Source organism: Rutilus rutilus, assembly GCF_951802725.1.
Source record: "Rutilus rutilus genome assembly, chromosome: 20".
In the NCBI taxonomy this organism is placed as follows: domain Eukaryota; kingdom Metazoa; phylum Chordata; class Actinopteri; order Cypriniformes; family Leuciscidae; genus Rutilus; species Rutilus rutilus.
The window spans coordinates 20233644-20261578 of NC_140225.1; the positions used below are offsets into that span (position 1 = coordinate 20233644).

A 27935-nucleotide genomic window follows, 5' to 3' on the forward strand; every position below is an offset into this window, starting at 1 on the left:
AAAAAATAAGCATTTTGAATTGGCCAAGTGGTACTTCCAGAAGAATTTTTTACAAAGATGGCACAATATCTAAAACAAACCAATTTGCTCAAATGATTAAGTCTTGTCACGCAATATCTTTGCTTGTGCACTGAATGACCATTGTGACATGGAGAGTTATGTTTGTCTCCAACTTTGAGGTAAGTTATGAATGTAAGATAACAAGGTCTTTGGTTTGTCCTTCTCTCTGGTTTCTTTGAGACAAATATGTGCTTGCATGACACATTTTTGCCCCATTCTTTGAAACCATAGAAACCTCTAAATTAAATGACTGGTAGGCTATTCTTAAACTAGTGAAATATATGAGATTTCTCAGAATGACACACATTGGCAAAAAGTCTGCACAAAACCAGATTTTCTATTAGGCCTATAACGTTAAAAAGCAATTGTTCTTGGTTTTGTATAGCCTATTTTTGTCACTTATTAAAGGAAAGGTCACAAAAACCTTTATACTCAACGCTGCAAGATCACGTGACACATTTGTAGCGCCGTTGAACTCGTGTGAAACGAATAGAACAACCAGATCGCTTTAATTCACTTGCTATTCTCTTTTATTAAACAATTACAAATGATAATATGTTACACGTAGACTATAACTAATAAAAATATTTCTTTGCATTGACCTGACAGCCATGGCAGACGCCCCTGAAGAAATAGCTAAAGAACAACTTCATAGACTTAAAGTGGTAGGCTACAAAGACATGTTTACAATCGATATATCAGTCAGTGGACAATATGGGTATACTGTAAATAATTTCAAGCAACTGAAAGTGAAGTTTAATTAGCATACTACCTGAATCAAAGTCTGAACCTGTGAAGGTCATTGCTCTTTTACAACCTCGATTTAATTAGCCAGATATTGACATAAATATATTGCCAGTAGGCTACAACTTAAAAAGATGTAAACAAAGATTATGTATAATATAATTTACACTGTATTTGACAGTGAGTGGTTGTATTCTCGAGTGTCTAAAACTAAAAGCATCTTGCGCGAGCATATGCGTCTCTTCTCCACATCTCTGTTCCTCCTCCTCTCAGGCTCAGATTCTGGATCGGGATATGGACGCGGAGACGTCACTACAGGGGAGGACAGGAGGTTTCACTGCATTGGTAGGCTACCGGCATGACATAATATGATGGGAAACTTATAATTCAGCCCCCTCAGCAGGTCCAGCTTTATATCCGAACCTGACTGACATGGTTCGGACTGAACGGTATAAATGGCTTCAGTCCAGTAGTTCTCAGGCCATTGAACTGAAACTCGGAGCCGTGTGGATGTTATAGACACTGTGGATTTTAGTCCTTGCATATCGCATATTTATCTTGAAGATTTAGAGGACAAATAAACTTGTGCAGTTTCAGTTGGATTGCACATCACAACAGGTGAGTTTTTTTTTTTGTTTTGGAGCAATTATAACCTATGTATATAAATTGGCTCCCTAGACTTGACTAATTTTCTCTATGAGAATAATAATTAATTACACATTCTTTCCTCCAAAACCACGTTTGACAGATTGTCACAGATGTCTTTATTTAGTAAGATTGCTACAGTTAAACGCTTTTAAAGACCTGTTACTGCAATCAGCTAAAGAGTTTGGGATGTCATTCTGATAATGATGATGCGTAATTTAGGTTTAATATCTTATTAACTTGAAAAGTAATTTAGCAATAGTGTGTCCATTTACTTTTACGTTCAGGCTGTCTTGATTTTATGTGAACTTTTACTTGGCTTGTTTAAATAGTCACATGACCACAGCTGTTTAATTAGCCTACAGTTTGCCCCTCTGGAAGATGATGTCTGTGTCAGTTCTCCTTAAAATGTCATATTGAGATACATAAAATGGATAAAGGGTCTAATATTAATCTCTTACTAATATTGCTCTGTCTTATATAAATGCATATAAAACCCAGGAATGGTCAAACTCTAAGAAAAAAAGGTACAAAAGCTGTCACTGTGGCGGTACCTTTTCAAAAGGTGCACCTTTGTACCTAAAAAGTGCATATTAGTCCCTCAAAGGTACATATTGGTACCAAAAGTGTACATATTAGTACCTAAATGGTACATATTAGAACCCTTTTGAAGGGTACTGTCCCAGTGACAGCTTTTGTACCTTTTTTTCTGAGAGTGATACAGTAGTAAAACCCAGAGTCCGTTTGTTGAAGTATTGTTACATTAAATAATGTATTTGTACTATTATTCCATTTTCAACACAACTGCCTGATAACAATACAAAATGTACATTATTTATTTATTTGCGATTTTTCAATTAAGAATGTTTCATTGGGCTATCTAGTGAGTATTTGGTAATAAATGGGTTATTAATATTTTATGTTTTTATATATGTATATGTGTATTTTGAAGGAGTTATGATACTCAGGAGAAATCTCTGCTTTCTGCCCTTGCTGTTACTATGCATCAGAGCACTACCTCAAGGTAAATCCATGATGCACCTGTTCCTAAATTGTTTCTAAATATTTAGGGTTAACCTATGTTTCTCTTGCCATTGACATTTACCCACTTGTCTTTATATCTAATTCTGATTTTAGATTTCCACATTACACAATTTGCCCATTATTCTTTGTGCCTCCAAGCACATCTGTGTTTGATTTATTAACAGAGTCTCTATGTGGTATTCAATGCAAAACAGCTTTTGAATGATTTTGACCTGAGATGATGTAATGTTTTCCTGAAAATCTTTAATGGGCTTACATAATCATCACATAAAATATATTGTGTATTTTCACATAATCATCCGCACTTTGCTGAAATGCTTATGTCGACTCATTCAAAGATGGCCATGTGGAAGATGAATCCATCTTCGACCTTTTCAAAATCAGCAGCATTAGCAGAAAGACGATTGGTGCCAAGCTCTTCAAGGGCCACGACTGGGACTCGCCGGCATACCGCTTCATCCGCTTTGACCACATCCCTGCTGTGAGCACCCTGGCCCTCCATAAGATCCTAAAGCAGGTCCAGAACAATGAGGGTTTTGTGTTTGTGGCCACCATGCGACAGGACAAGAGCTCAAGGGGCACCCTGATTGGTCTGGAGGATCCCAGTGGGAGCCGTCAGTTTGAGATTGTGTCCAATGGACGGGCCAACACGCTTGATCTGGTCTACATGGTCGAGGGATCTCAAAATGTGGTGTCCTTTGAGGATGTGGACTTGTCGGATTCGCAGTGGAAGAACATCACGCTGTACATTCACGGAGAGAATGCTCATCTGTACGTTGGCTGTAGCCTGATTGACAGCGTGATCCTGGACGAGCCTTTCTATGAGCACTTGCGGCCGGAGAGCAGTCAGATGTTTGTGGCTAAGGGATCTATCAGGGAAAACCACTTCAGGGTAAGTCCAGTTCTTCTCCACGAACATCATCTGTACTTCATTCCATGCTTGTTATGCTATTTCTGCGTAATGATTTCCTGTGCTGTGAAATAGTCAAGTCAGCTTTATTTTTTATAGTGCTTTATACAATACAGATTGTTACAAAGCTGCTTCACAGTAATAGGAAAAATTAAAATAAATTTGTGAAAACTTTATCAAACATGAGACAAATTCATATTCTCCTGTAGAGCAACTTCAGCTGATGTCAGTTCAGTGTTGATTCAGTTTAGTTCAATAACTGAACAGTTCAACAATTATAAAATTACTTCAGTTCGGTTATAAGCAGCTCTACAGAAGACAGTGTTCAATTACAGTGTCGACGTTGCAAAATTTGTCAATTATGAATCAGGTATAAAGTTTTGTTCACATCCAATAGTGTCAGTGCAGTCAAATTGATAATATTACTGAATATTAAGTGTCTAATAAACCCCAAATAGGGAAGGAAAATCCTTTTTTGAGGGTCTGAAAGTTGAAATGTATTTTAAAACAAATATATTATGTAATAAAAAGTCGTAAGAAATATATATAAAGTTAATTTAAGTAGAAGTCATCTAAGGACCTTTTAAGGAACCATGTTCTATTGACTTTTGCCTAGATATGCTACCGATTCACCACTGTTGTGGAGATTTGAATGCGATTAAAGAAAATAACCATAAATCTCCCCATTTTAACATTATAATGGACTTATTATAATCTCTGTCATTCCACAGGGTTTGCTACAGAATGTGAAGTTCCTTTTTGACACCCCGGTAGAGAACATCTTGAGAGACAAAGGTTGTGAGATCGCTAAACCTGGTAAGAATTCATTCATATCCCTTAAATATGAAAACTATAAAGGTCAGCATGGGAAAACCACAGAAAGTTCTTGCAGTAATTCCCGAAATTTCACCTTAATTGTTTGCTTTCATGAACTCTGGCTTATTTTGAACTGATTTTTAGGTGTCAGATTAGGCACTCAAAATGCATGGACTTCTAAAAGGTTTCAGGAGCTCCATATGGATTTATTCTGTGCAGTTCATGATCAAATTTGTTTTTAGAGGGTTGGTATGTTTTCCGTTGGATTCAGTTTTCATTTTAAGCTCTTCTGGCTTTCACCTAAGTGGGTCACGAAATCTGCTGATCAGAGCTGTGGAAATTTCTGACCGTATTACATCATGTTTACGGGAAACGCTCATGTTAGTGTGGTGGTATAAGGGTTAACCAGTTTGCACATGCCATAAAGAGGATTAATATACATTGATTAATATACATTGGCAGGGAGTTCATACTTTAAGAGAAGGTGGAAAAATGGAAGAAGTACATACTCATTATTCTATACATGCACATGGTCAGATCACAAACTGGCTGGTTTGACCGACTGTTCCGTAAAGCTTCGGTTGGCAGGGCCCAACATTTTCATAAACTGGCCAGAGAGTTTCAGGTAGACCAGTAGTCCAGTGCATCATTGCCAGTGACAGTCTTACTTTATGATGGTTTACATCCATTTTTATGCCTGGCAAACTGCCTCGGAAACATTTGGTATTCTACATTTCTGCTGCAATTTCTGCAGATTTATCACCACTATAATGTTATCTAACTGGCTAACATGAATGAGCAAAAAATGACTTGTGATAGTGTTGGAAGCATAAGAATGTGTTAAGGTCATGAGACACCAAACCGACATAAAAGAACTAGTGGCGATGAAAGCTGACTGTGTTGTCACCTCGCTTCAGCTGCGTCTCAGCGAAAAAGCTACGCTTGAACACTGAGATATAGAGTCAGAGTTCTCTCTCTCTTTGGTGGCGGCGACATGCTTCAACATGCTTAATCGGTCATAAAAACCCAGAAGGGTCAGACAAGTGCCAACAGCGCGGAACACACTGCAAAAACTGGATCAACAACGGCCCGGCGTTGGCCGACCATAGGCTTGGTGTGTCGGGGCCTTTAAACAACAAACCAGTCTGGAATGTTCTGCATCAGATTTCCAGTTTATTGCAGAGAAGAGTACTGAGATATTCTATTTAACCAGTAAATAAACTCATCCCTGGACCTGGCTGACTTTTGTGCTGAAATAAATAGTTTGAGACCATGACAAAACTAAGCCTTGTGTGAGATGTGCGAGTGTGAGCATTTCTCCATCACTGCTGTCTCAGTTCCTTTTAATTGTAACTGAATAAGTATGCATAGGATATGGCAGTCAAAAAGGCTTCCATTTCCATTGCCAGGACAAATGCATGCCAACTGCTGAACGTTAGGATGCCAGTACAGAGGTCCCTCTAAACTCTCTAGTGCCCCAGTTTAGGAGTGCCACGTATTGCTAAATAAAAGCTAAACTGAAGTGCACAAAAGCCTGCCTAGAAAGTTGCTGAAACAGACACACACACACACACACACTTATTTTCCCAGCGTTGACTGAAACCCCAAAGAGATTTGAACGAGTTCAACAGTCTCTAAAAAGCTGCTAACCCTGCATGAGTCTCAAAGGAACCTCTGGAGGTATCAACATGGCTCCCTGATTTAGTGTCTTCTGTTCGCCATTAATCTGGAGAAAATATACGCAAATGACCCCAAAATGGCTGCAGATATCTAATGGGAGTTTTGGCATAATGGACAGCATTCCTCTGCTGTTGCGTATCCCCCAACCACACCACCTTCCTCCTTTTCCAAGATGTGCTTTGAAAAATCGCTATCTTTCTTTAAATGTTACTTCTGGGGTAGCTTCTGCGCATTTATTATAGTTATGTCAGAAATATAGTGAGAGAATGATCTATGGGGTGTGGAATATCCTGCACATCGGTTAAATGTTTTATAATCCATGCACCTCTATACAATCTCAAACATAGCTGCTGTATTCTGATTGTATTCATGAGGCCACTTTGTATCACATGTACCATTTCAAAAGTGAAGTCTTTTTGCTTGCTCTTTATCTTTAGGGTCAGAAATCACATTATTAAGTTGTCTATTGGGTACTCTCAAGTAACGTTCTTTAACACTGATCCACTGCATTCTTATCCCTTTCAGAGGAAGTTAATTTGGTAAATGAGAGTACAGAGACTGTGTCTGTCAGCACGGCTATCTCCACCAACTTCATTGGGCAGAAGGAGAAACTGGCATCGGACGTGTGCGAGCGTTCCTGTGAGGAGCTCAGCAACATGGTGCAGGAACTGAAAGGTCTTCGTATCATTGTGGGCAATCTCATCGATGGCTTGCAGAAAGTGGTAAAGTTGTTTTACTTAATGTCTGGTTTTACAGACAGGGTTTATATTAAGCCAGGATTAGGCCTTAGTTCAATTAGGACATATAGCTTTTATAAATCTGCCTTTGAAAAACATTATTGGTGTGCGTCTTGAGACCAAACAATGTCTCTGACATATTTAAGATGTCAGTGCAAGCTGCTTTCAGTTAAAACAGCTCAAACATGCATTTTAGTCTGGGACTAAACTTAAGCCTTGTCTGTAAAACCTGGTGAATGTGTTTTGTTTGAAAGATTAGTTCATTCAACCTGAAAAAGAACACAAACTGTTTTCCCCATGCAATTGCAATGAATAGGGACTGAGGATTTCAAGCCTCGAGAAGGTCAAAACAGCACCATAAAAGTCTCATAAAAGCAGTCCATACGACTTGTACACTATACACCAGGTCTTCTGAAGTCATACAATAGCTTTATGTGAGAAAAACACCTTGAAAGCGTCAGTTCTCATTCGTTGTAATTGCATGGAAAAGAGTGGCCATCAGATTTCTCCTTTTGTGTTCCAACGAAAAGAGGGTGAATAAATTATGTCTGTTTGGTTGATCTGAAGTGTAAATTTGATTTCATAAAGCTCCATTGTTCAGGTTGGTGGCCATCTCTGATTTGGAGAATTTGATTACAGATTAAATCTGACCATGCAAGCAAAAATACTTGTAGTCTAAACAGAACCATTAAAGGAAAACAGGACTGAAGAGGCAGTGGAAAACGTGAAGATGTGGGCTGGGGTTTTATGGTTTGTTTTAGAGGGAGATAGGAAGTGTGAATAGGAACCGAGTCGTGTCTGGCAGTGTTTAAACAGCCCCTTTATCCTCCACTGGGAGCTTCCCATGCAGCGATGAGGGAGTCTGGGCATAATCTCTGGGAAATCCTGCCGTTGGATGCTGCGGGTCCCAGAGGCTCTTCCAGACCATGTGGTGTTCTGTTTCACAGCCTAACACTCATGGCTACTACCTATGCTTTTTTTTTTCTCACTCACACATGCACAAATTAATTCAGCAGCACAAACTGTGTGTGTGTGTGTGTGTTATTTTATGTTCTTAATGTGCTTCAGAAGTTAATAACCTTTCCTTCCCTTACATTTTTCTTGTTATTTTTTCCCCTCCCTCAACCTCTTGTTCTGTCTCTTTCCTCTTTCTCAACTCTTTACTCGTGGCCACGAATTCATGATTCGCTAATACTGTAGCTCTCAGGACTACAACATTCTGGTTTGGGTGTTCTTTTTTCATTTCATTCTTTTATTAAAAAAGAGAGAAAAAGAAAAACAGAAAATTGCAAAAACTAGCAAAGACTAACAAAATAACACAAAAGTCTGAAAAGAGACTTTTTTTGCATTCAAACATTACAGAACCTAGATTGATGTTACAAATGTCAACATTAAAAGCACAAATCATAATTGTAAGACAAGTAAATTACATGTAAGTCAAAAGTCACTTGAGGACAATTTTCCTTCAGCATGGCGTTTAACCAGAAATGTAATTTGGGGCTCTGTAGGGATTTAAAGGGCTTTAGGTGTCTGCTGGACAGTTTATTTATTTCAAATAAATGCTGTTCTTTTGAACTTTCTATTCATCAAAGAATTCTGGAAAAAAATATCACGTTTCCACAAAAATAAGCAGCACAACTGTTTTAACATTGATATTAATAAGAAATGTTTCTTGAGCACCAAATCAGCATATAAGAATGATTTCTGAAGGATTATGTAACTGACGACTGGAGTAATGATGCCAAAAAAAATCATATCACAGGAATAAATTATATTTTAAAATATATTTAAAAAGAAAACCATCCAAGATTGACAGAGGCAGAGCTTCCTGTTCTTAAAGGCATAATTCCCCTGCTATACAGAATGTCATTGTAGTTTAAATCACCTCTATTTATCTACATGTGGAAGACATTGGCAGAAGTATTGCCACCTCTTGACCGTTTGTCCATCTGTCTTGCTGTGCATCTGTCGGTTAGACTGAGGAGAACACTGTGATGAAGGAGGTGCTGGGGAATATGAAGAACATCAAAGACAAGCGCATGTGCTGGCAAGACGGCCGTCTCTTTGAGGATAAGGAGGACTGGGTTGTGGACAGCTGCACCAAGTGCACCTGTCAGGTAAGAAAAAAGAGCTAATGGCATTCTGCTTTTGTTCTGAGGACTCTGTCTTACGGCTTTATCTTGCAGGAATCAAAGATTGTGTGCCATCAAATCACATGTCCTCCAGTAGCCTGTGCCAGCCCCACTTTCCTAGATGGCGAATGCTGTCCTGTGTGTCTGCGTGAGTAACGTACATTGCTGATATTCACAATTTTCATGCTTTCATTTTCCCAACATGTCTACACTGGATGCAAGGGGTCTCGCATTCGATTTAGAGACATAATTGAAATCAAATTATGTTATTCACTAATATATTTTGTGTGTGTTGTATTTAAATGCCTGAATATTACATTTAATGCCAGCTTGTGATGTTTCTCATGGTAACCTGAAATAGTTTGGGTGTTTTAAAATAACTCATGCTAGTTTTATACCAATGGATTGTCCTTAAAAATAAAGTAGGATACAAAGTTGTTCATGTCATCAGGCACTTTGAGTGTAGACACAGTTACAGTACATGCGCACATACACGACTGTTCAAAAGTGGGGAAAGTAAGATTTTTTTTAAGAAAATGATACTTTTATTCAGCAAGGATGCATTAAATTGATCCAAAGTGACATTAAAGACATTTGTAATGTTACAAAAGATTTCTATTTTAAATAAATGCTGCAGCGCAATCATTTTTAACTAATAATAATATGAAATGTTTCTTGTGTAGCTTATCTCCTCTTTAAACTCCAATTACTGTTTTTTGGGGCTTTTTTAATGTAAATAGACAGTTTTTATTCAGATAAATTTTTAACTGATGTATTTAAAAAATGTATCACCTGAATGTATTTTGGAATTTTTGTCTTATCTTATATAACTTTTTGGTAAGTGAATTGTTCAATTTGTTATCGCAGTGAAGCTAGCCTTGTTGCCGGGTGTTCAAAAATAATAAATGAGCAGCTAATCAGCATATTAGAATAATTTCATGTGACCCTGAAGACTTGAGTAATGGCTGGAAATTTAGCTTTGCCATCACAAGCATTAAATTACATTTTAATTTATATTAAAATAGAAAAGTTATTTTAAAATATATTTATATAATATTTCTCAACATTACTGTTTTTACTGTATCCTAAATGCAGCCTCTGTGAGCATAACAGACTTCTTTCAAAAATGTTTTTTTGGAGAATTTTACCAACCCCAGACTTTTGAACAGAAGTTTATAAACAGGCAGACTTTTTCTTTTCTCAAATGATATAGAACTTTTATTGTTTTAAAAGTGCTTGTGTTTGCCAACCACACATTTTTTATTATCCATGAGTAACAAGCATTACTGTATGTTCCCATGCTCTGAAGTGGGTTGAGAAAGATGATGTCATGTATAACTTAAGCTCCAAAACATCAGAGCTGAAGAACAATGTTGCCTTTGCTGTGTAAATATATTAACAACAAGGAGCACCATGATGGGTGTGGTGGGGTTAGAACGGGGTGAATTATGCTTGAAGTTACCAGTGCTAAATGTGCTTGTGTGTTCATGTGTGTGTAGCTAAAGACAGCGAGGACGGCTGGTCGCCTTGGTCTGAATGGACGGAGTGTACCGTCACATGTGGAACAGGCACCCAGCAAAGAGGCAGGTCGTGTGATGCCACAAGTAACCCCTGCAGCGGCCCCTCCATCCAAACCCGCAGATGCAGCTTGGGAAAATGCGACAGTCGTGGTGAGATAGCCAGTCTTTGTTTGACCGTTATTAACTGCACTCTTTCTCTGAACACCTGTTCTTTGGTCATATAGAGACATTTTGGACACCATTTTATTGCCTGTTTTGTCCAAAAAAGTCTCAAATCTTGGACGAAAACCACATAACAGCGGTTTAAGTGGGATTGGATTGATTCCTCTTGCTTGTGGCCTTATGAAATGTGGTCCGTCACCTTATAACTGCAAGTGCACAGTTGGTTCTCTCACTGATTTGTTTCAGTTGTATCAGTGAATCAGAGTCTATCGTGATAGTCAAATAATGCACTCATCTGTAAAGTCTCCGCAGACCACAGTTGTGTTTGAAGCAGAGTAGAAAGAGAGGTCTCAAATGCAGCTGTCATATTATCTAAACAGCTGTTAAAAATAATGAAAATGGAAGAAAAATAATCGCTGGTTCTCAGGTTACTTTTAGCCAGAATCTCTAAATCTTTATGGGGAAAAAATATTTATTTTGGCTGTTGGTTTTGTTGTTTAAAAATAGTTTTGAGCTTTCAAAGGAATAGTTCGTCCAAAAATGACAAATCAATGATTTACTCGTGTCATTCCATACTTGAATGACTTTTTCTTCCAAGGAAGACAAATTGAGAAAGTACTCATTGCTCTTTTAATGCAATTACAATGAAGGAGGTCTGATGCTTTTAAGCTTAAAAAAGATGCAAAAGCACAATAAAAGTGTAACAAACAACCCAGGATCATTGGAAAGATGTACAAGTGGAGTTGTTCCTGCACGTTTCGTGACACTTTAAAAGTGAAATGTCCAGTGAGTGCCACTAAAATCGTGTTTAGTTTTATCCGAAATGGATGAACTTGAATCGTGCAACGTTCTATTATGTTAGTTATCGTGGCAGTTTGGAATTTAAATATAACGCTAGAACACAACCATGTGAAAATAAGTCTTTATTCGTTTGATAATCTGTCACTCTAATCATAATTTGTGTAAAAAAGAATAAAAGTTTGGTAACACTTTAGTTTAGGGTCCAATTCTCACTATTAGTTGCTTATTAGCATGCATATTACTAGGATATTGGCTGTTTATTAGTACTTAGTTATAAAGCACATATCCTTATTCTGCATGACCATATTCTACATCCCTTAATCCTACACAATACCTAAACTTAACAACTTCCTTACTATTAATAAGCAGTAATTAGGAGTTTATTGAGGCAAAAGTCATAGTTAATAGTTGGTTAATGAGAATTGGACCCTAATCTAAAGTGTGAACAAAAGTTTTACTAATGTTCATTTTAGCTGGAAACTGCAGTAAATTTTATGTATAGATACATTTTTGGAGTTTTGCTAAACAAAATGAGGTACATGCCTGTAATGAGCCCATGTTGGTCACAAAAGTATTTTGTACAATTTGTCAATTGGAAGTTTTCTGAAACCATCCAATTGCTTTGTGTGAGGACTTCAGAACACTTTCAATATAGTGCAGAAATCATATAGATCACATTTATGATTCTTTTATGGTGCTTTTGTGTACTTTATGAAGGTTGAAAGCTTCAGTCGCCACTTATTGTAATGGCAGGAAAAAGAGCAGCAACCAGTACGATTTGTCAGAGTTTCTCATTTTATGTTCTTCAGAAGGAAAAAATTCAAATGAGTTTGGAAAAGAAAGCATAAGAAAATAATAATAGATTTTTAATTTTGGGGGCAACTAATCCTTTGAAGTAGGCCATATCAATCAAATATCATTGATTTTTAATGCAGGGCTGAAGTAATATAATAACTACAGAAGCCCCTTGCCAAGCATTTGAATTGGCATTAGGCTGAACACACACTTAAGCGGTAAGCAGTAATCTACTGGCTGGCACCCACTTACCTACATTTCATCAAATCGGTTGTTGCTACTGATGGAATGTTACATCACCTAATTAATATTCATTAGCCATATACTGAGCCTGTGATTTCAAGCCAGTCAATTCCCTTGAAGAATCCAACATGATATTATTGACCTGATTTTGTGGCAGGCGGAAGATTTTGTAACAACATGGGTGTTTTCTTTCATCATCTGTTGTAAATATTTATGGAGCGTGGGCCAATAGACAAACTCCTTTCCATCAGCTAGGGAACGAGCTGGTAGTCATCACTTATGCTCAGTGAGGTTTTAATGAGCGGCATATGGCTCTTTGTGGTGTACCAGTGCTAACTCTGGCTTACGGCTGACTCAAATGTTTTTTTATAACTGACAAATGTTACCAGCTGGTATCTTGGACAGCAATGGACAAACTGGCCTTTGTTACAATTTCCGCGAAACAATATCATACATTCATACATTAATACATTGAGCTGTAAGGGTTTTTACAGTCAAAGACACAAAACCAGATATGATGAATGAAGACCCAGAGTCAGAATTATAATAAATTAAAGAAAAGATTTACTGAAGATAGTTTGCAGTTTCATCAGCAGAAGTCAGCTTCAAGACTCACACAGGAGTTCGTAGGCCGCCCTGCTTACAGTTACAAAGATCACAGCAATAAAGATCTTCTCCAAGGTCTAAGCTATGTCCTTGCTTCAGGTTGAATGATTCTCATTGGCTAAGAAATAGATAAACACAGTAATTTTCCACACATATACAGATAGACTGAAGCATATCTCCATAGATTATGCAGCTGACACTCAGACCCTGAAGTTAAGCACGTCGTGACCTTCCAGTTCTCAGATTTGGGTTGCTGGGCGCCAGCATGTCCAGAACAACAACTCAGTCAATCTCCAATAATGCCAGTGGTTCCTTAACCTGCAATCAAAAAGACTAACACACACACTGACACACAGCTTTTCCAAGGTTGGATTTGGCCAGGCTCTAACTATAAACAGGAGAGTCGTCTCAAAACATCAATATAATGCGTTCTTTCTCTCAAGGAGAGCTACACTTTAGTCTAACTGGAAAGTAAGGCTTTAACTGAGAAAGATTCCCTTAAACCATAGACTTCAATGACCCCTGTGACTTATAGTCGTCAGGGTACCCTAGAAAAACAGATGTATATATTGACAAATTCTCTTCTTAACAAAACAAAACATCTTTCCATATTTCATTTCTGGAAGCCGGGCTAAATGAGCAAGCACTGTTACTGCATTCAGATATCAAATGCAGACATTAGAGAATACATGAAAAGAACATTTCAGTGATCACACTGGTAACTTCTATAACAAAGTAAAATCTCACAAGCCTAGAGAAGTCATTCAACTCATGTGACATTTAGAGGAAAATACTGATGAATACCTTGATTATAATCACTTATTACATACATATACATTGAAGCAGCAGTTTATTCCAAAATCCACACCCTTCAGAGCTTTTTAGATTTATATCAAATTAATTCCAGTCTCTCTGCTCCTCATGTAGACCCATGTGGTCATCCAAAAATGAAAATTTTGCCACCACATACCCTCATGTTGTTCCAATCCTGTGTGAGTTTCTTTTTTCTGTTGAACACAAAAGAAGATATTTTGAAGAATGTTGGTAACCAGACAGTTTATGGTCCAAATACTTCCATTGTATTTTTTTTCCTACTATGGAAGTCAATGGGTCCATCAACTGTTTGATTACCAACATTCTTCAAAATATCTTCTTTTGTGTTCAACAGAAGAAAGAAACTCACACAGGATTGGATCAACATGAGGGTGAGTAAGTGATGACAACATTTTCATTTTTGGGTGAACTCTCCCTTTAATGCTCATTGCGTCACCCCTGGCCTGAATACACCATCGGGTCTCTCCCATGCTGAATCCCAAAGAGACGATGGGGTGGCGGGTCCAGAATTATGGGCCAGGTGGTCATCGCTTCATCAAGTTTTTGGCTGTCCCACCCTGTGTCATTCCTGGACCTCATGCCTCTGTACTTACTAATGTAAATGAAAGATGTCATTGTTTGTGTGGGTTTGTTTGCTGCTTTAACACTGCATTCAGGTCATGTCTGAATGAGATGAGTGCACATGAATGCCTCCGCAATTTTGTTTTAGCCCCAACTTTCCGTTGGCTGATTTGTTTTTGTCATTGTTAAGCTTCACTTGTGAATGTTTACTGTGCTGTTCATAGCGATACATCTTGCCAGAAAACATTTATTGTAATAAACTACTGAAGCAAAGCATTATGTATGTATATCTAATGAATATTCTTTGATTATTAGGCGTAAAAATGCCATAAATTTGCCAATAAAGTGTAAGAAGGAAGAGAGAAATACACCACCGTTCAAAAGTTTGGGATGTCTCTTATGCTCACCAAAGCTGAATTTATTTGATCAAAAATACAGTAAAAAAGAAGTAATATGTTGAAATATTATTACAATTTCAAATAATAAAAATATATATATATTTTAATATACATTAAAAAGTAATTTATTCCTGTGATGGTAAATCTGAATTTTCAGCATCATTATTCCAGTCTTCAGTGTCACATGATCCTTCAAGAAACATTTATTATTACGTATTATCAATGTTGCAAACAGTTGTGCTGCTTAATATTTTTGTGGAAACCGTAATAACTTTTTTTTCAAGATTCTTTGATGAATAGAAAGTTAAAAAGAGCAGCATTTGAAATCTTTTGTGACAATATAAATGTATTTACTATTTCTTTTGATCAATTTATCACGTCCTTGCTGAAGTAATGTATGAATTTCTTCAAAAACGTCTTGCTGACTCCAAACTTTTGAATGGTAATGTGTAAGATTGAGCATCATGTATATCTATTAGGCCAAAATCATCACTTGAACACTCATCATTTCGTAATTACAAACTTAAAAGTAGGATCTTCCACAAGGCCGTATATGCTATTGTATATGACTTTGGTAATCATGTCAGTTTTCTGAATGTTGTTACAGTCCGACAAGACGGTGGTTGGAGTTTGTGGTCCCCTTGGTCATCATGCTCTGTGACATGTGGAGAGGGACAGATCACACGAATTCGCCACTGCAACGCCCCGGTCCCTCAACTGGGAGGAAAGGACTGTGAGGGCAGCGGGAGAGAGACGCAAAAGTGTGAAGCCAAACCCTGTCCGAGTGAGTGCTGGGAGTCATGCGTTTCTCTTATATATACTAGACTTAGTCTTGTGAAATGAAACTGAGGCAATATTAGACCTATTTGCATTGAGTGATCTTAGAATAACACGATTTACATACAGTAATATGTCTCAGTAAACTCAGCTTAATACTGTGTTTTTCACTGTACTCTCTTCTTCTCATAGTGGATGGAGCCTGGGGCCCGTGGTCTCCTTGGGCGATCTGCTCCGCCACCTGTGGAGGAGGAACAAGGACACGAACACGCGTGTGTAACAGCCCTCGTCCGCAGTATGGTGGCAAGAAATGCCCAGGAGAGTCCAAGGACACTGATTCCTGCAACAAACAGGACTGCCCTGTGGGTATGTTACCTTTTCACTTTCTTTTCACATATTCTCACTCTTTGACTCTCTTCAGTTGTGTATCTGCTGGGCCAAACCTTGGACAACCTCTTGTTCCCATCGCTGAGCCACTATTAAACCTTCTGCCTCAGCTCAGTCTGGTGGTCAAAATAAAACTAGCAGCTGCCAAATTTCTCTGTTGTTTATTTAGATGTCCATTTTTATGTTGGCTATATCACAATAAATACAATAAAGCATAAAGGCACGGATTCAGCAAGGATGTATTAAAGTGACAGTAAAGACATTTATTATAACACTGGCAGGAACAAAAGAGATGGCAGGTGTAGAGCGGATGAATGCAAACAAACAAAATATAAACAAAGAACTAAGAGCTAAGGAACACAAAGTGCTAGGGGACAAAAGAACGCAGACCATCTACATGTTACAGCAAACAACGACATAAGGAACAAGGAAACACGAGCACTGCGTCCGAAATCGCATACTCTCGAGTAGGTTCTTATTTTGAGTAAGTACTTCACAAACGCTAAAAAAGTATGTTCTATAGCATGAATGTAATCCGGATGTACTACATACACTATGTTGTCATTATCATGTGATCTACCATCGTCGGTTATGTTGCTTCACCTCCATTCATAAATCCTCTCCCATGGCCTCATGGGAGAGTAGCCTAAAGTATCCATCGTATGCACACTTCAGAATCTTGCCGGAAGAAGTAGATCATCCAGGTACTTAAAGTACTACTATATAGTAGGGAAGAATGCAATTTTGGATGCAGCCCAAGGCTATTTATTCACAGGATAACAAGGGCTAACAAGGGACAGGTAAAGGTGATTAATCGTCATATCAACAAAAAAGGGTAACTATGAGAACAAACAAGGGAGCTAAGGAAACAAGCGCTGAATTCCAACTGGCGTTTTTGCACCCTTGAAGGGCATTTCGGGAAGGAGACGCCATTTGTAGGATCATTCCAAACAAAAGTGAACAACTGAATCCCTTCACAAAGGGCCATTCCACAAGTCCGTCAGCAAAGGGAACATGTCATGTCACAGATCCTCTGCGCTGCATTTTCTCATCACTCTCCTCGGTTCCCACCTGCATGTCATTTCCCAGTCACTCACACCTGCACCTCATCATCACCGCCACTATTTAAGCACACACTTTCACCACAGCTCACGGTCCGGTCTAGTTAATGCCATGTGGACTATTCCTCCTGTCTCCAGCGTCTTCCATTCCTCTGTGTCTCCCTCAAGATCAAGACCTTTTGGACTTTCACTTAACTGCTCACCTTATCACTGTCCCTTTTTTGTTCAATAAACTCACTGTTCACCTGCCATCTTCCTCTCAGTGTCTGCTTTCCGTAACTGGTCACTTCAAGGAAGTCATTTAGTCATTTATGGTCATGTTCTGCCCTTTGTAATGAGTAGGGCTTATCCTCACTTCCGACTGGAATTTGGCCTAAAGCAAACATAGGAGGTGAAACACAGGAACAGTGGGAAAAAGGATTACACTTCAAAACAATAGTCCATAACACAAAAATGGGGAAACAATTTAAATAAATGCCGGTCTTTTGAAATTTCTATCCATCAAAATAATTAAAAATTATTACAATTATTACATTTTTATAATATTTCACAATATTCTTGTTTTTACACTTATACTCTAAAATTAACAAGCTCAAACTTTTGAACGGTAGTGTACATTCACTAATCTTACTGGTAGTTGTTATTTAAGGACCTCTTTTGACTGACATTGTGCAGAACATCTCTTGAGATTTATGAAATGCATATAAAATTTCATGAGTAAACTGTAAGCCTCTCCCTCTGCATTCTCTTCTTCCTCAGATGGTTGTCTATCCAACCCATGCTTCGGGGGTGTTGAATGCACAAGCTCCCCTGACGGCTCGTGGGAGTGCGGGCCCTGCCCTGTCGGTTTCCGTGGCAATGGAACATTCTGTGAGGATGTGAATGAGGTACAATGGGAAAGAGATCTGGGAAAAAGTATAATGTAGTTAGGGCCATGTGACAAGCAATTGTTATACTGCGTTACTCACAATTCAACACGGGAAGCGTAGCCAAACAAAAAATTTGTAACCCAACAAGTACCAATAAATGTGAAGATTGTGAAAAATACTTATTTCAAATATGTTTCTAAACATGTCTGTTTGTTTTTTGTGTCCTATAGTGTGACATGGTCCCTGATCTGTGCTTCAAAGTCGTTGAATCCCAGCGCTGTGTTAACACAGACCCAGGATTCCACTGTTTGCCTTGCCCTCCTCGATACAAAGGCAATCAGCCCTTTGGAATGGGAGTGGAGGATGCCAAGCTAAATAAACAGGTCAGTTATGCAGTCTGTAGACAGATTGGATCAATTATTGCACAAGTATTTAAATGTGTTCGTTTCCCGTTGTACACTCATTAGCCTGGCTGAGTGACAGCACGCCTACAGTACGTGCCGCCCACAGTCCGTTCGCTGACCGTCTGATGCACATTACACACATAACTGGAAAGCACTTTCTCGATCTGGCGAGTTCAAACTTGAGTTATTCCTGTTAAATAGTCTGTACTTATTTTTAGATGAACAAATTCTGATCATAGTGTATACGCACATTTTATCCCAGACACCAACATAGTGTCGGCCCAGATCCGGGCCACATCTGGTACATATGGATGTGGGCCGGATCTGGGCGACACTATTTTGCTGTCTGGGATGAATATTTTGTCAAGGTTATTATTTAATTCATTTCTTTGCTATTATTTTGGAATCAACTATTTCATGCAAAGCTTCCCTTTAATGCATTCTAAAAAGAAAAAGTATTGTGGTTGTTTGCATATCAGTCAGATGGTATCTTCCTGTCTAATTGGATGGTTCTTACCCAGAATAAGCGGCGCTGTGGACCAGGCATTAGGGGCCAGATTTTACTAATCAGGGCAAATTTAGCGGAAAGCGCAATTCCAAAAAAGCACAGATGGGAGTAGAAAGTTCTGCACATGATCTACAGATGACGCGCAAATTACAGACAAAGCCGGATCATCTCCATAATGACCAACGCAATCTACCAAGAGCAGCGCAAATTAGCATCTGGTTTAAGAAATGCTTTTTTGGGGTGGTAATAATGGTGCAAATTCCAGTAAATTAACGTTGCGTGATTCATTAAATACTCTCCTCCCATAAATTTTGCTTCTGAAAGGGAAACTCCTATACAAATGCATATGCAATAAGGTCAGCTGCAAAAATAACTGTCCACACCTTTTCAGTGTTAATTTTTCACTGCGTGTCTTTAGTAAATCCTGACAGCGGTTTTTAACTCCAAAAGAGGGTTTGCGCTGGCGCAAGCTGTTATTAAATCTAGCCTTAGGTAGTCAGAGGTCTTGATAATAGGCTGAATGTGTCAAACTTTTAGAGTAGAAAGTATATTCTGAGACATTTTGGACAAAACATGTCAGCTAAATGAAAAAATCTTTGGGCCCATAATGGTGGCCAACCATATGGATCTTGTTCTCACTCTCCCATTTCTCTTGGATTAATAAATATAGCAGATTTCTTGGAAAGCTGAGTCATTTGCTTTTCTGCCCAAAAGTTTCATAACGTCCACAACTAATAGGTTTGTCACCAACTTCCAACTTGTCTTTCTTTCATCCAATGCCCAAGAGTAGTAAATTGACAAAGGACTGAAAGGAATTGTCTCATATTTTATAGATGCGATCCAATAGCTTTTTCAAATAAACTTGTTATGTGCAAATGTGCACCGCTGAAACAAACAAAATAAAAGGAAATTATCAATATAAAGGCCCTCACAACACTATTCCCAGTTGTCCCCCACAGGCGACGACCCAGCTCTTTATTCACCATAATTGGACTGCTATTCAGTGTTGCTGAAGTCTGTTCATTTGTTTAGGTATGTGAGCAAGAAAACCCCTGCAAGGATAAAACCCACAACTGCCACAGATCCGCTGAGTGTATCTACCTTGGCCACTTTAGTGACCCAATGTTTAAATGCGAGTGTAAAATCGGCTATGCTGGGGACGGTCTCATTTGCGGCGAGGACTCTGACCTTGATGGCTGGCCCAATCAGAACCTGGTGTGTGGAGCCAACCAATCCTATCACTGCAAAAAGGTAACAGAGATTTCTTTTCTGTGGCTACAAGATTAAGTTTGTTATAACTTTTGTTTCTGAAATGAATTGCATTTTTGAAAGAAGTCTCTAATGCTCACCAATGCTGCATTTATTTGATCAAAAATACAGTAAAAACAGTAATATTGTGAAATATAATTAAAATGACTATTTCCTATTTTAATATATTTTAAAATGAAATTTGTCTGTAATGGCAAAGCTGAATTTTCTGCATTATTATGCCAGTCTTCGGTGTCACATGTGTCAGGCTTCTTGGGTGGATGAAGTAGGAGACGAACACGAAGACTATGAATTCCAAGGTTTTAATTCTCAAACATAACAGATACACAAAAACAGGGAGCGTGTGCTCAGAGCAGGAACCTAATATTAAACATTGACCGACAAGTGATGAGTGAACAGAAGGAACTTAAATACACAGACAGATGAACACAAGACAGGTGATGCAGATGATGATGATGACGAACAGGCGGGTAATGAAGGGAGTGAGAACAGGTGTGGAAACAAGGAGGATTCTGGGAACTGTAGTGCAGACAGGACGATGACAGACGGTGAATGTGACATTACTCCCCCCTCCCGGTAGGCGCGTCCTCGCGCCGTAGAAAGACCAAAGGGGTGGGAGGGTGGGCGCCCTGGAGGCTGACGGGGAAGACAAGGCAAGGGAGACAAGGCAGGAAGCCTCCAGGGCGGAGCAGACTGTGGGTGTGGTCACGGTGGAGCAGGCTGTGGGCGTGGCCAGGACAGAGACGACCCCTCGGGCGGCCACGGCGGTGAGGACCCTTCGGGTGGCCACGGCGGAGAGGACCCTTCGGGTGGCCAGGGCGGTGATGTCCCCTCAGGCGACCACGGCAGTGAGGACCCTTCGGGTGGCCATGGCGGTCCGGACCCTTCGGGTGGCCAAGGCGGTGCGGACCCTTCGGGTGGCCATGGCGGAGAAGACCCTTCGGGTGGCCATGGCGGAGAAGACCCTTCGGGTGGCCATGGCGGAGAAGACCCTTCAGGTGGCCACGGCGGTGAAGACCCTTCAGGTGGCCACGGCGGTGAAGACCCTTCAGGTGGCCACGGCGGAGAAGACCCTTCAGGTGGCCATGGCGGAGAAGACCCTTCAGGTGGCCACGGCGGTGAAGACCCTTCAGGTGGCCATGGTGGTGAAGACCCTTCAGGTGGCCATGGTGGTGAAGACCCTTCAGGTGGCCATGGCGGAGCCCTATGGCCCCCCCCCAAAAAATACTTGGGAAAAGTCCCGGGTACTAGAGAGGGCTCGGTGCTGGGCAGATCCAGCGACGAGGGCTCGGTGCTGGGCAGATCCAGCGACGAGGGCTCGGTGCTGGGCAGATCCAGCGACGAGGGCTCTGTGCTGGGCAGATCCAGCGACGAGGGCTTTGTGCTGGGCAGATCCAGCGATGAGGGCTTTGTGCTGGGCAGATCCAGCGATGAGGGCTTTGTGCTGGGCAGATCCAGCGATGAGGGCTTTGTGCTGGGCAGATCCAGCGATGAGGGCTTTGTGCTGGGCAGATCCAGCGATGAGGGCTTTGTGCTGGGCAGATCCAGCGATGAGGGCTTTGTGCTGGGCAGATCCAGCGATGAGGGCTTTGTGCTGGACAGGACCAGCGGCGAAGAGGGCTCTGAGCTGGGCGGAACCAGCGGCGAAGAGGGCTCTGAGCTGGGCGGAACCAGCGGCGAAGAGGGCTCTGAGCTGGGCGGAACCAGCGGCGAAGAGGGCTCTGAGCTGGGCGGAACCAGCGGCGAAGAGGGCTCTGAGCTGGGCGGAACCAGCGGCGAAGAGGGCTCTGAGCTGGGCGGAACCAGCGGCGAAGAGGGCTCTGAGCTGGGCGGGACCAGCGGCGAAGAGGGCTCTGGGCTGGACGGGACCAGCGGCGAAGAGGGCTCTGGGCTGGACGGGACCAGCGGCGAAGAGGGCTCTGAGCTGGGCAGGACCAGCGGCGAAGAGGGCTTTGAGCTGGACAGGACCAGCGGCGAAGAGGGCTCTGAGCTGGGCAGGACCAGCGGCGAAGAAAGCTTTGAGCTGGACGGAACCAGCGGCGAAGGGAGCTTCAAGCTCGGCGGAATAAAAGAAAAGAAAATCTCTGCGGGCATGACGCTGTCAGTCTCAGGGGCGGCGGGCATGACGCATACTGCCTTGGCTCCGGCAGATCTGGCGTGAAGTGCAGGCTCGGCTGGACTGGCGTGAAGTGCTGGCTCCGCTGGACTGGCGTGAAGTGCAGGCTCGGCTGAACTGACGTGAAGTGCAGGCTCGGCTGGACTGGCGTGAAGTGCAGGCTCGACTGGACCGGCGTATTCAATGGCTTTTCTGACTGACATGAAGGCTGGGTCGAACATCTTCAAAGCCAGGTCTGCACTGTTCGACACCAGCTTACGAGCTCGGGGCCAGAGGATCCCCGCAATCAATCTCCCCATCTTTTCTTTTTTTTTTTTATGGTCGGTCAATCTGTCAGGCTTCTTGGGTGGATGAAGTAGGAGACGAACACGAAGACTATGAATTCCAAGGTTTTAATTCTCAAACATAACAGATACACAAAAACAGGGAGCGTGTGCTCAGAGCAGGAACCTAATATTAAACATTGACCGACAAGTGATGAGTGAACAGAAGGAACTTAAATACACAGACAGATGAACACAAGACAGGTGATGCAGATGATGATGATGACGAACAGGCGGGTAATGAAGGGAGTGAGAACAGGTGTGGAAACAAGGAGGATTCTGGGAACTGTAGTGCAGACAGGACGATGACAGACGGTGAATGTGACAACATGATCCTTCAGAAATCATTCTAATCTGCTGATTTTGTGCTCAAGAAACATTTCTTATTATCAGTGTTGTGCTACTTAATATTTTTGTGGAGACCATGATACATTTATTTTCAGCATTCTTTGATAAATAGCTTTCTATAGCAGCATTTATTGTCTTTACTGTCACTTTTGATCAATTTTATGTGCCACTTTTGTGACTACTTTAAAAAAAAAAATCATACTTGAGCCCAAACTTTTGAACGGTAGTGTATATTTATACAGTGAATCCCCAAATTAATGTAGATCTAGCTCTCTACTGGCTAAAAAAACAGATGCTGCATTAGCTCATTTTTAACATATTAAACAGTCCACATTCAATTTCAAATTTTAAAGTGTTAATTTTCCCAACTAATAAAAATAATATTTTTTATCCTTCGTTGTGCAGGACAATTGTCCCAACCTTCCAAACTCAGGCCAAGAGGACTTTGATAAAGACGGTCAAGGAGACGCCTGCGACAAAGACGATGATAACGATGGAATCATGGATGAGGGGGTAAGCAAATTCCTTAATAATTTTGTTGAAGATCTTTTTTTTATTTACACTAAGCTTGTATTTGTTTCTCCTCTGCCCCAGGACAACTGTCCTCTGCTGTATAATCCCAGGCAATTTGACTACGATAAAGATCTTGTTGGTGATCGCTGTGATAACTGCCCATATGAGCACAACCCCGCTCAGATCGACACCGACGGTAATGGCGAGGGAGATGCCTGCTCCGCAGACATCGATGGAGATGGTGAGAAACATTCACGCAAATTACGTCAACAGTACTCATTGTTTGTTTATAGACTTGACAAGCTTGGGTTTCTGCAATGATTAGACCCAGGCTGGGTATAAATAATAAACCAAAAACAATGCAAATATCTCACCACAGTCAGGTGCAAATTTGTTGGATTTCCCGAAAGTTATTTTGTCCATTGAACTCTGTGTAATGCTGTTGTTTGCATGTGTTTCAGAGGTTCTGAATGAGCATGATAACTGCCCCTACATGTACAACAATGACCAGAAGGACACAGATATGGATGGCGTGGGTGACCAGTGTGATAACTGTCCTCTGCTGCACAACCCTGACCAGGTACAACAGGCGTAGTAAACACACGTACCCACTAATAGGAGGTATGTTTTGAAACAGTTTAACAAAGTAATTTGTATGTTTTAACAGTCTGACTCAGATAATGACCGAGTCGGGGATGAGTGCGACAACAATCAGGACATTGATGAGGACGGCCACCAGAACAGCCTGGATAACTGTCCCTACATTCCCAACGCCAACCAGGCCGACCATGACAAAGATGGGAAAGGAGATGCTTGTGATTTTGACGACGATAATGACGGAATCCCTGATGACAAGGACAACTGCAGACTGGTGCCCAACAAAGATCAAATAGACTCTGATGGTGAATGAATTTATTGCTTAAATTAAAATATCTAGAATTGATTCTCTGTATTTCTACTGAATGTGAAAAGAAAAGTTCACACACACACCAGTCATCTGTAATCCGGTCATTTTTGTCTACGTTTTTTTTTTTTTGCCACATTTTTCTCTTTTGCATTCGTTGAGATTCAGATGTATTTACAACTGGAAAATTTCCTTTAGTGTAGCCAGGGTCAAGGAAAATGATGTCAGACTCTCATAAGTTGCAGGTGGTTACTGAAGGGTGCGTGTGATTTGCCCCACTGTGCCGCATTTCGTTAAGGCTAACTGATTTTTTTTTTGTGTTGGTGGGAAAATGGAAACCGTTTGCAGTTGGAGGTCGAAGTTGTCAGATGCTATCATACTTCTCCCACTTCATTATATTTAGTTTCTTGGATAGAGTCAAGATGGTTCCAAGGAGAGAAAGTCAACTACTGTAAAAACAGACATCATAGCAAGAGCTGGCATCTGTGCAAAAGCCTACTTGACTTTTCCCTCATATTTGATGTGCTAAAGTCTGGATTTAATAGATTTCACATTTGAAGCCAGTCACATGTTAATGTACATGACATGAAAGGACAGCTGAGATTGCTTTGTGCTTGGAGAAGAGAGCTGGGGTGCTAGATGAAATCTTCCTTTGGTTAAAATATTTCTATAACCCCTAACAATTTTATTACACACAATTTAGTGTGGGTGGGTAAAATATAATATGATATAATCAATTTCTAGATAATTTATATTAATATTCAAATTGTTTAAAAATATAAATAGTAAATATTATGAACAATAATTATTCAAATATAAAACCGTAATAATTTTTAACCAAGTAATTAATAATATAATTTAATATAATTCACACATGCTCTAAATTTGGGGCAGTAAATATATATATTTATTGATTGATTGATTAATAATTATTACTGTTTTTATTTTAATTATTGTATTGCATTTTTTATTAATTTAAATATTAATAAAGAAAATATTTATTAATTATATTTAATAATTAATAAATGTTTTTATTATTATTTACTTAATGTATAAATGTGAATTAGTATTACTATTATTATTATGTGTGTATATTATTTTTGGTTTTAATAAAAAAATGTGGTTATTAAAAATCTTTAGAAGTGTGGATGGCAGATTTAACAGATCTACTGACATTTATTATGAACTATTCAAACTTTCTTCCACAGGGGATGGAAGAGGCGACGCCTGCAAAGATGATTTTGACAATGACAGCATTCCGGACTTTTTGGATGTGTGCCCTGAGAACGACGCCATCAGCATCACAGACTTCAGGAAGTTTCAGATGGTGCATTTGGACCCCAAAGGAACGACACAAATTGATCCCAACTGGGTGGTCAGACATCAAGGCAAAGAGTTGGTTCAGACTGCCAATTCTGACCCTGGTATTGCTGTGGGTGAGTATGTGAGCTTTCAGAGTAGCCCATCTGGTCATGATTTTAGCTTGATGTCATTGAGGAAATGAGACTTCAACTTTTTAATTGCTCTTCAGGTTTCGATGAGTTCAACTCTGTGGATTTCAGTGGCACTTTCTACGTCAACACTGACAGAGATGACGATTACGCTGGGTTTGTGTTTGGCTATCAGTCCAGCGGGCGATTCTACGTGGTAATGTGGAAGCAGATAACTCAGACGTACTGGGAGGACAAACCTTCAAAAGCCTTTGGCATCTCAGGGGTTTCTCTGAAAGTGGTCAACTCTACCACGGGCACAGGGGAGCACCTGCGTAACGCCCTGTGGCACACTGGCGACACTCCTGGACAGGCAAGGCTGACTTCTCATCAAATATGACCTGTTAGCGTTTATGGTAACCTTTGCTCAAACTAATCGCTATATGTGGTCTGACAGGTCCGCACACTGTGGCACGACCCTAAAAATATCGGCTGGAAGGATTATACCGCCTACAGGTGGCATCTCATCCACAGACCCAAGACAGGATTCATCAGGTGATTAACAGGAGGGACTAAACTGACACAGTGATCTTATAAAGCATGTAGAGTTAACAGATCTATGTTCTTTCTCACCAGAGTGGTGGTTTATGAGGGGAAACAGATCATGTCAGACTCAGGGCCGGTTTATGATCAAACATTTGCAGGAGGGAGATTAGGACTGTTCGTCTTCTCCCAGGAACTGGTTTACTTCTCTGATCTCAAGTACGAGTGTCGAGGTGAGTAGTTTATCATAACAAAACATGGGTAATTGTTTAAATCACACCCTTGTTGTATTAGTAATGTATGTCAAACCACTGTCTCTAACACCATTTCTACAATTGTGGCCCGTAAAAACTAAACCCCTATATATTAATTATATATATAATATATTATAATGTAAAAGTGCTCGGAAAACAGAGTCTGCATCACCTATGGTTTAGTGTTATCTGTTAAAATATTAGCAAAGCAGATTCATTAATAGCAAAGCAGAAAAAAACAAAGCCACTTTTTTCATTCTTTTTCTGCTTTTCAGATAACTGAACAAGAGAAGAAATGACCCTCCTTAAAGACTGTATCTCAGCAACACATTTTCACACTCTCTGACAAAACACAGAAGACCAAAGACTTTTGTGGACTACACAGAAGGGAAACAGACCACAAACCTCCTCCTGAGGAGAAATAATGAACTTTTTTTTGTATAGATGTTTTTGTGTCCTCAAGTCAGTCTTTGTTAGCCAAAGTTTGGGTAATGTTAATCAGACATTATGTTTGTGGTATTTTTCGTTTTTTTTTACAAAATGTAACAAAATCTAGAGGAAAAATAATCACCAACTTTATCACCAACTGCTTTACTTGCACAATTTTTTTTTTTTCTTCCTCTGTATTGTTACAATGTGCAGAATTTTTCTTCTTTGGATTTGTTGTTGTAATGGAGACATCTTTTTCTACAACCCTCGATTCTAACAGGGGCTTTGGGTTTGATCAGCATATAAATGTTTTAGAGACCTTTGAGATGAAGATGTTTATATTAAGACTGTATCATAATTACTTGTGTAAAGTATTTATATGACTCTTGCAATTCAGTATCAAGTTATGTCTAGGTTTTTTTTTTTTTTTTTGCAATGCTTTCAGAACCTAGACATTGTAAATACTAATTTATTTGTTTACACTGACAAAATTTGACTATTGCAGAAATAAAGATAAAAAAAAAAAAAAAATTGCTGAGCTTCTAGACACCCATAACGCAAATGCCTATGCAGTTTTGTATTCGTTACGTGTTTTCCAAATGTGAGTATGCGTGTGCTATTGTTTCGTTTCATTTTTGTCCTTTGATGCCACACTGCATTTGTTGCATTGAACACACATTTGCTGGTCATCAACCACTTTTTCTTTTGTTTCTTATGTTTTGTCTGTTTATCAAAGAAACTGTCATGGAGTGGACAAGACATAATAAGACAAAAGTTGTGTTTTTATCAGAGAAACAGAAATTGTCATTCATCGTCCAGATCTTTTTGAGCCTTAATGTTCATCAGTGTTTTGTCTTTCTTTTGATTTTAAAATGAATTTATTTTCATAACAATTCTTCCTATTTTGTAAAAAGTGCCTTCAATTTTTATGCCACATCCCCAGAAAACCTTGTAAAGTTTTCTAATATTGTTATTCTCACAGTTGTCGTTTTTTGTTTTTTTCTTTAATAAAAGGTTTACACCGTTTTCCATTTGGACTGGTGCTTTGGAATCATTCCAAATACTTTAATGGGATGTATGATCGTTTTTAAAGATGTCTATCAGATAATTTA

General features: G+C 39.8%; 1 protein-coding gene across 1 annotated transcript; it reads left to right on the plus strand.

The window, feature by feature from the left end:
• Positions 1-1115: 1115 nt before the first annotated feature.
• thbs2a (thrombospondin 2a) lies at positions 1116-27849 on the plus strand. The gene is made up of 22 exons (XM_084390639.1): positions 1116-1422; positions 2402-2473; positions 2832-3385; positions 4135-4219; positions 6425-6621; positions 8613-8753; positions 8823-8916; positions 10268-10438; positions 15296-15472; positions 15658-15831; positions 17673-17800; positions 18013-18165; positions 19727-19945; positions 23156-23263; positions 23345-23504; positions 23725-23843; positions 23931-24165; positions 25376-25603; positions 25699-25970; positions 26055-26152; positions 26234-26373; positions 26670-27849. The coding sequence occupies exons 2-22, from the start codon at positions 2407-2409 to the stop codon at positions 26675-26677; spliced, it is 3528 nt and encodes a 1175-aa protein (XP_084246765.1). The 5' UTR covers positions 1116-1422; positions 2402-2406; the 3' UTR covers positions 26678-27849.
• The last annotated feature ends 86 nt before the right edge of the window (positions 27850-27935 follow it).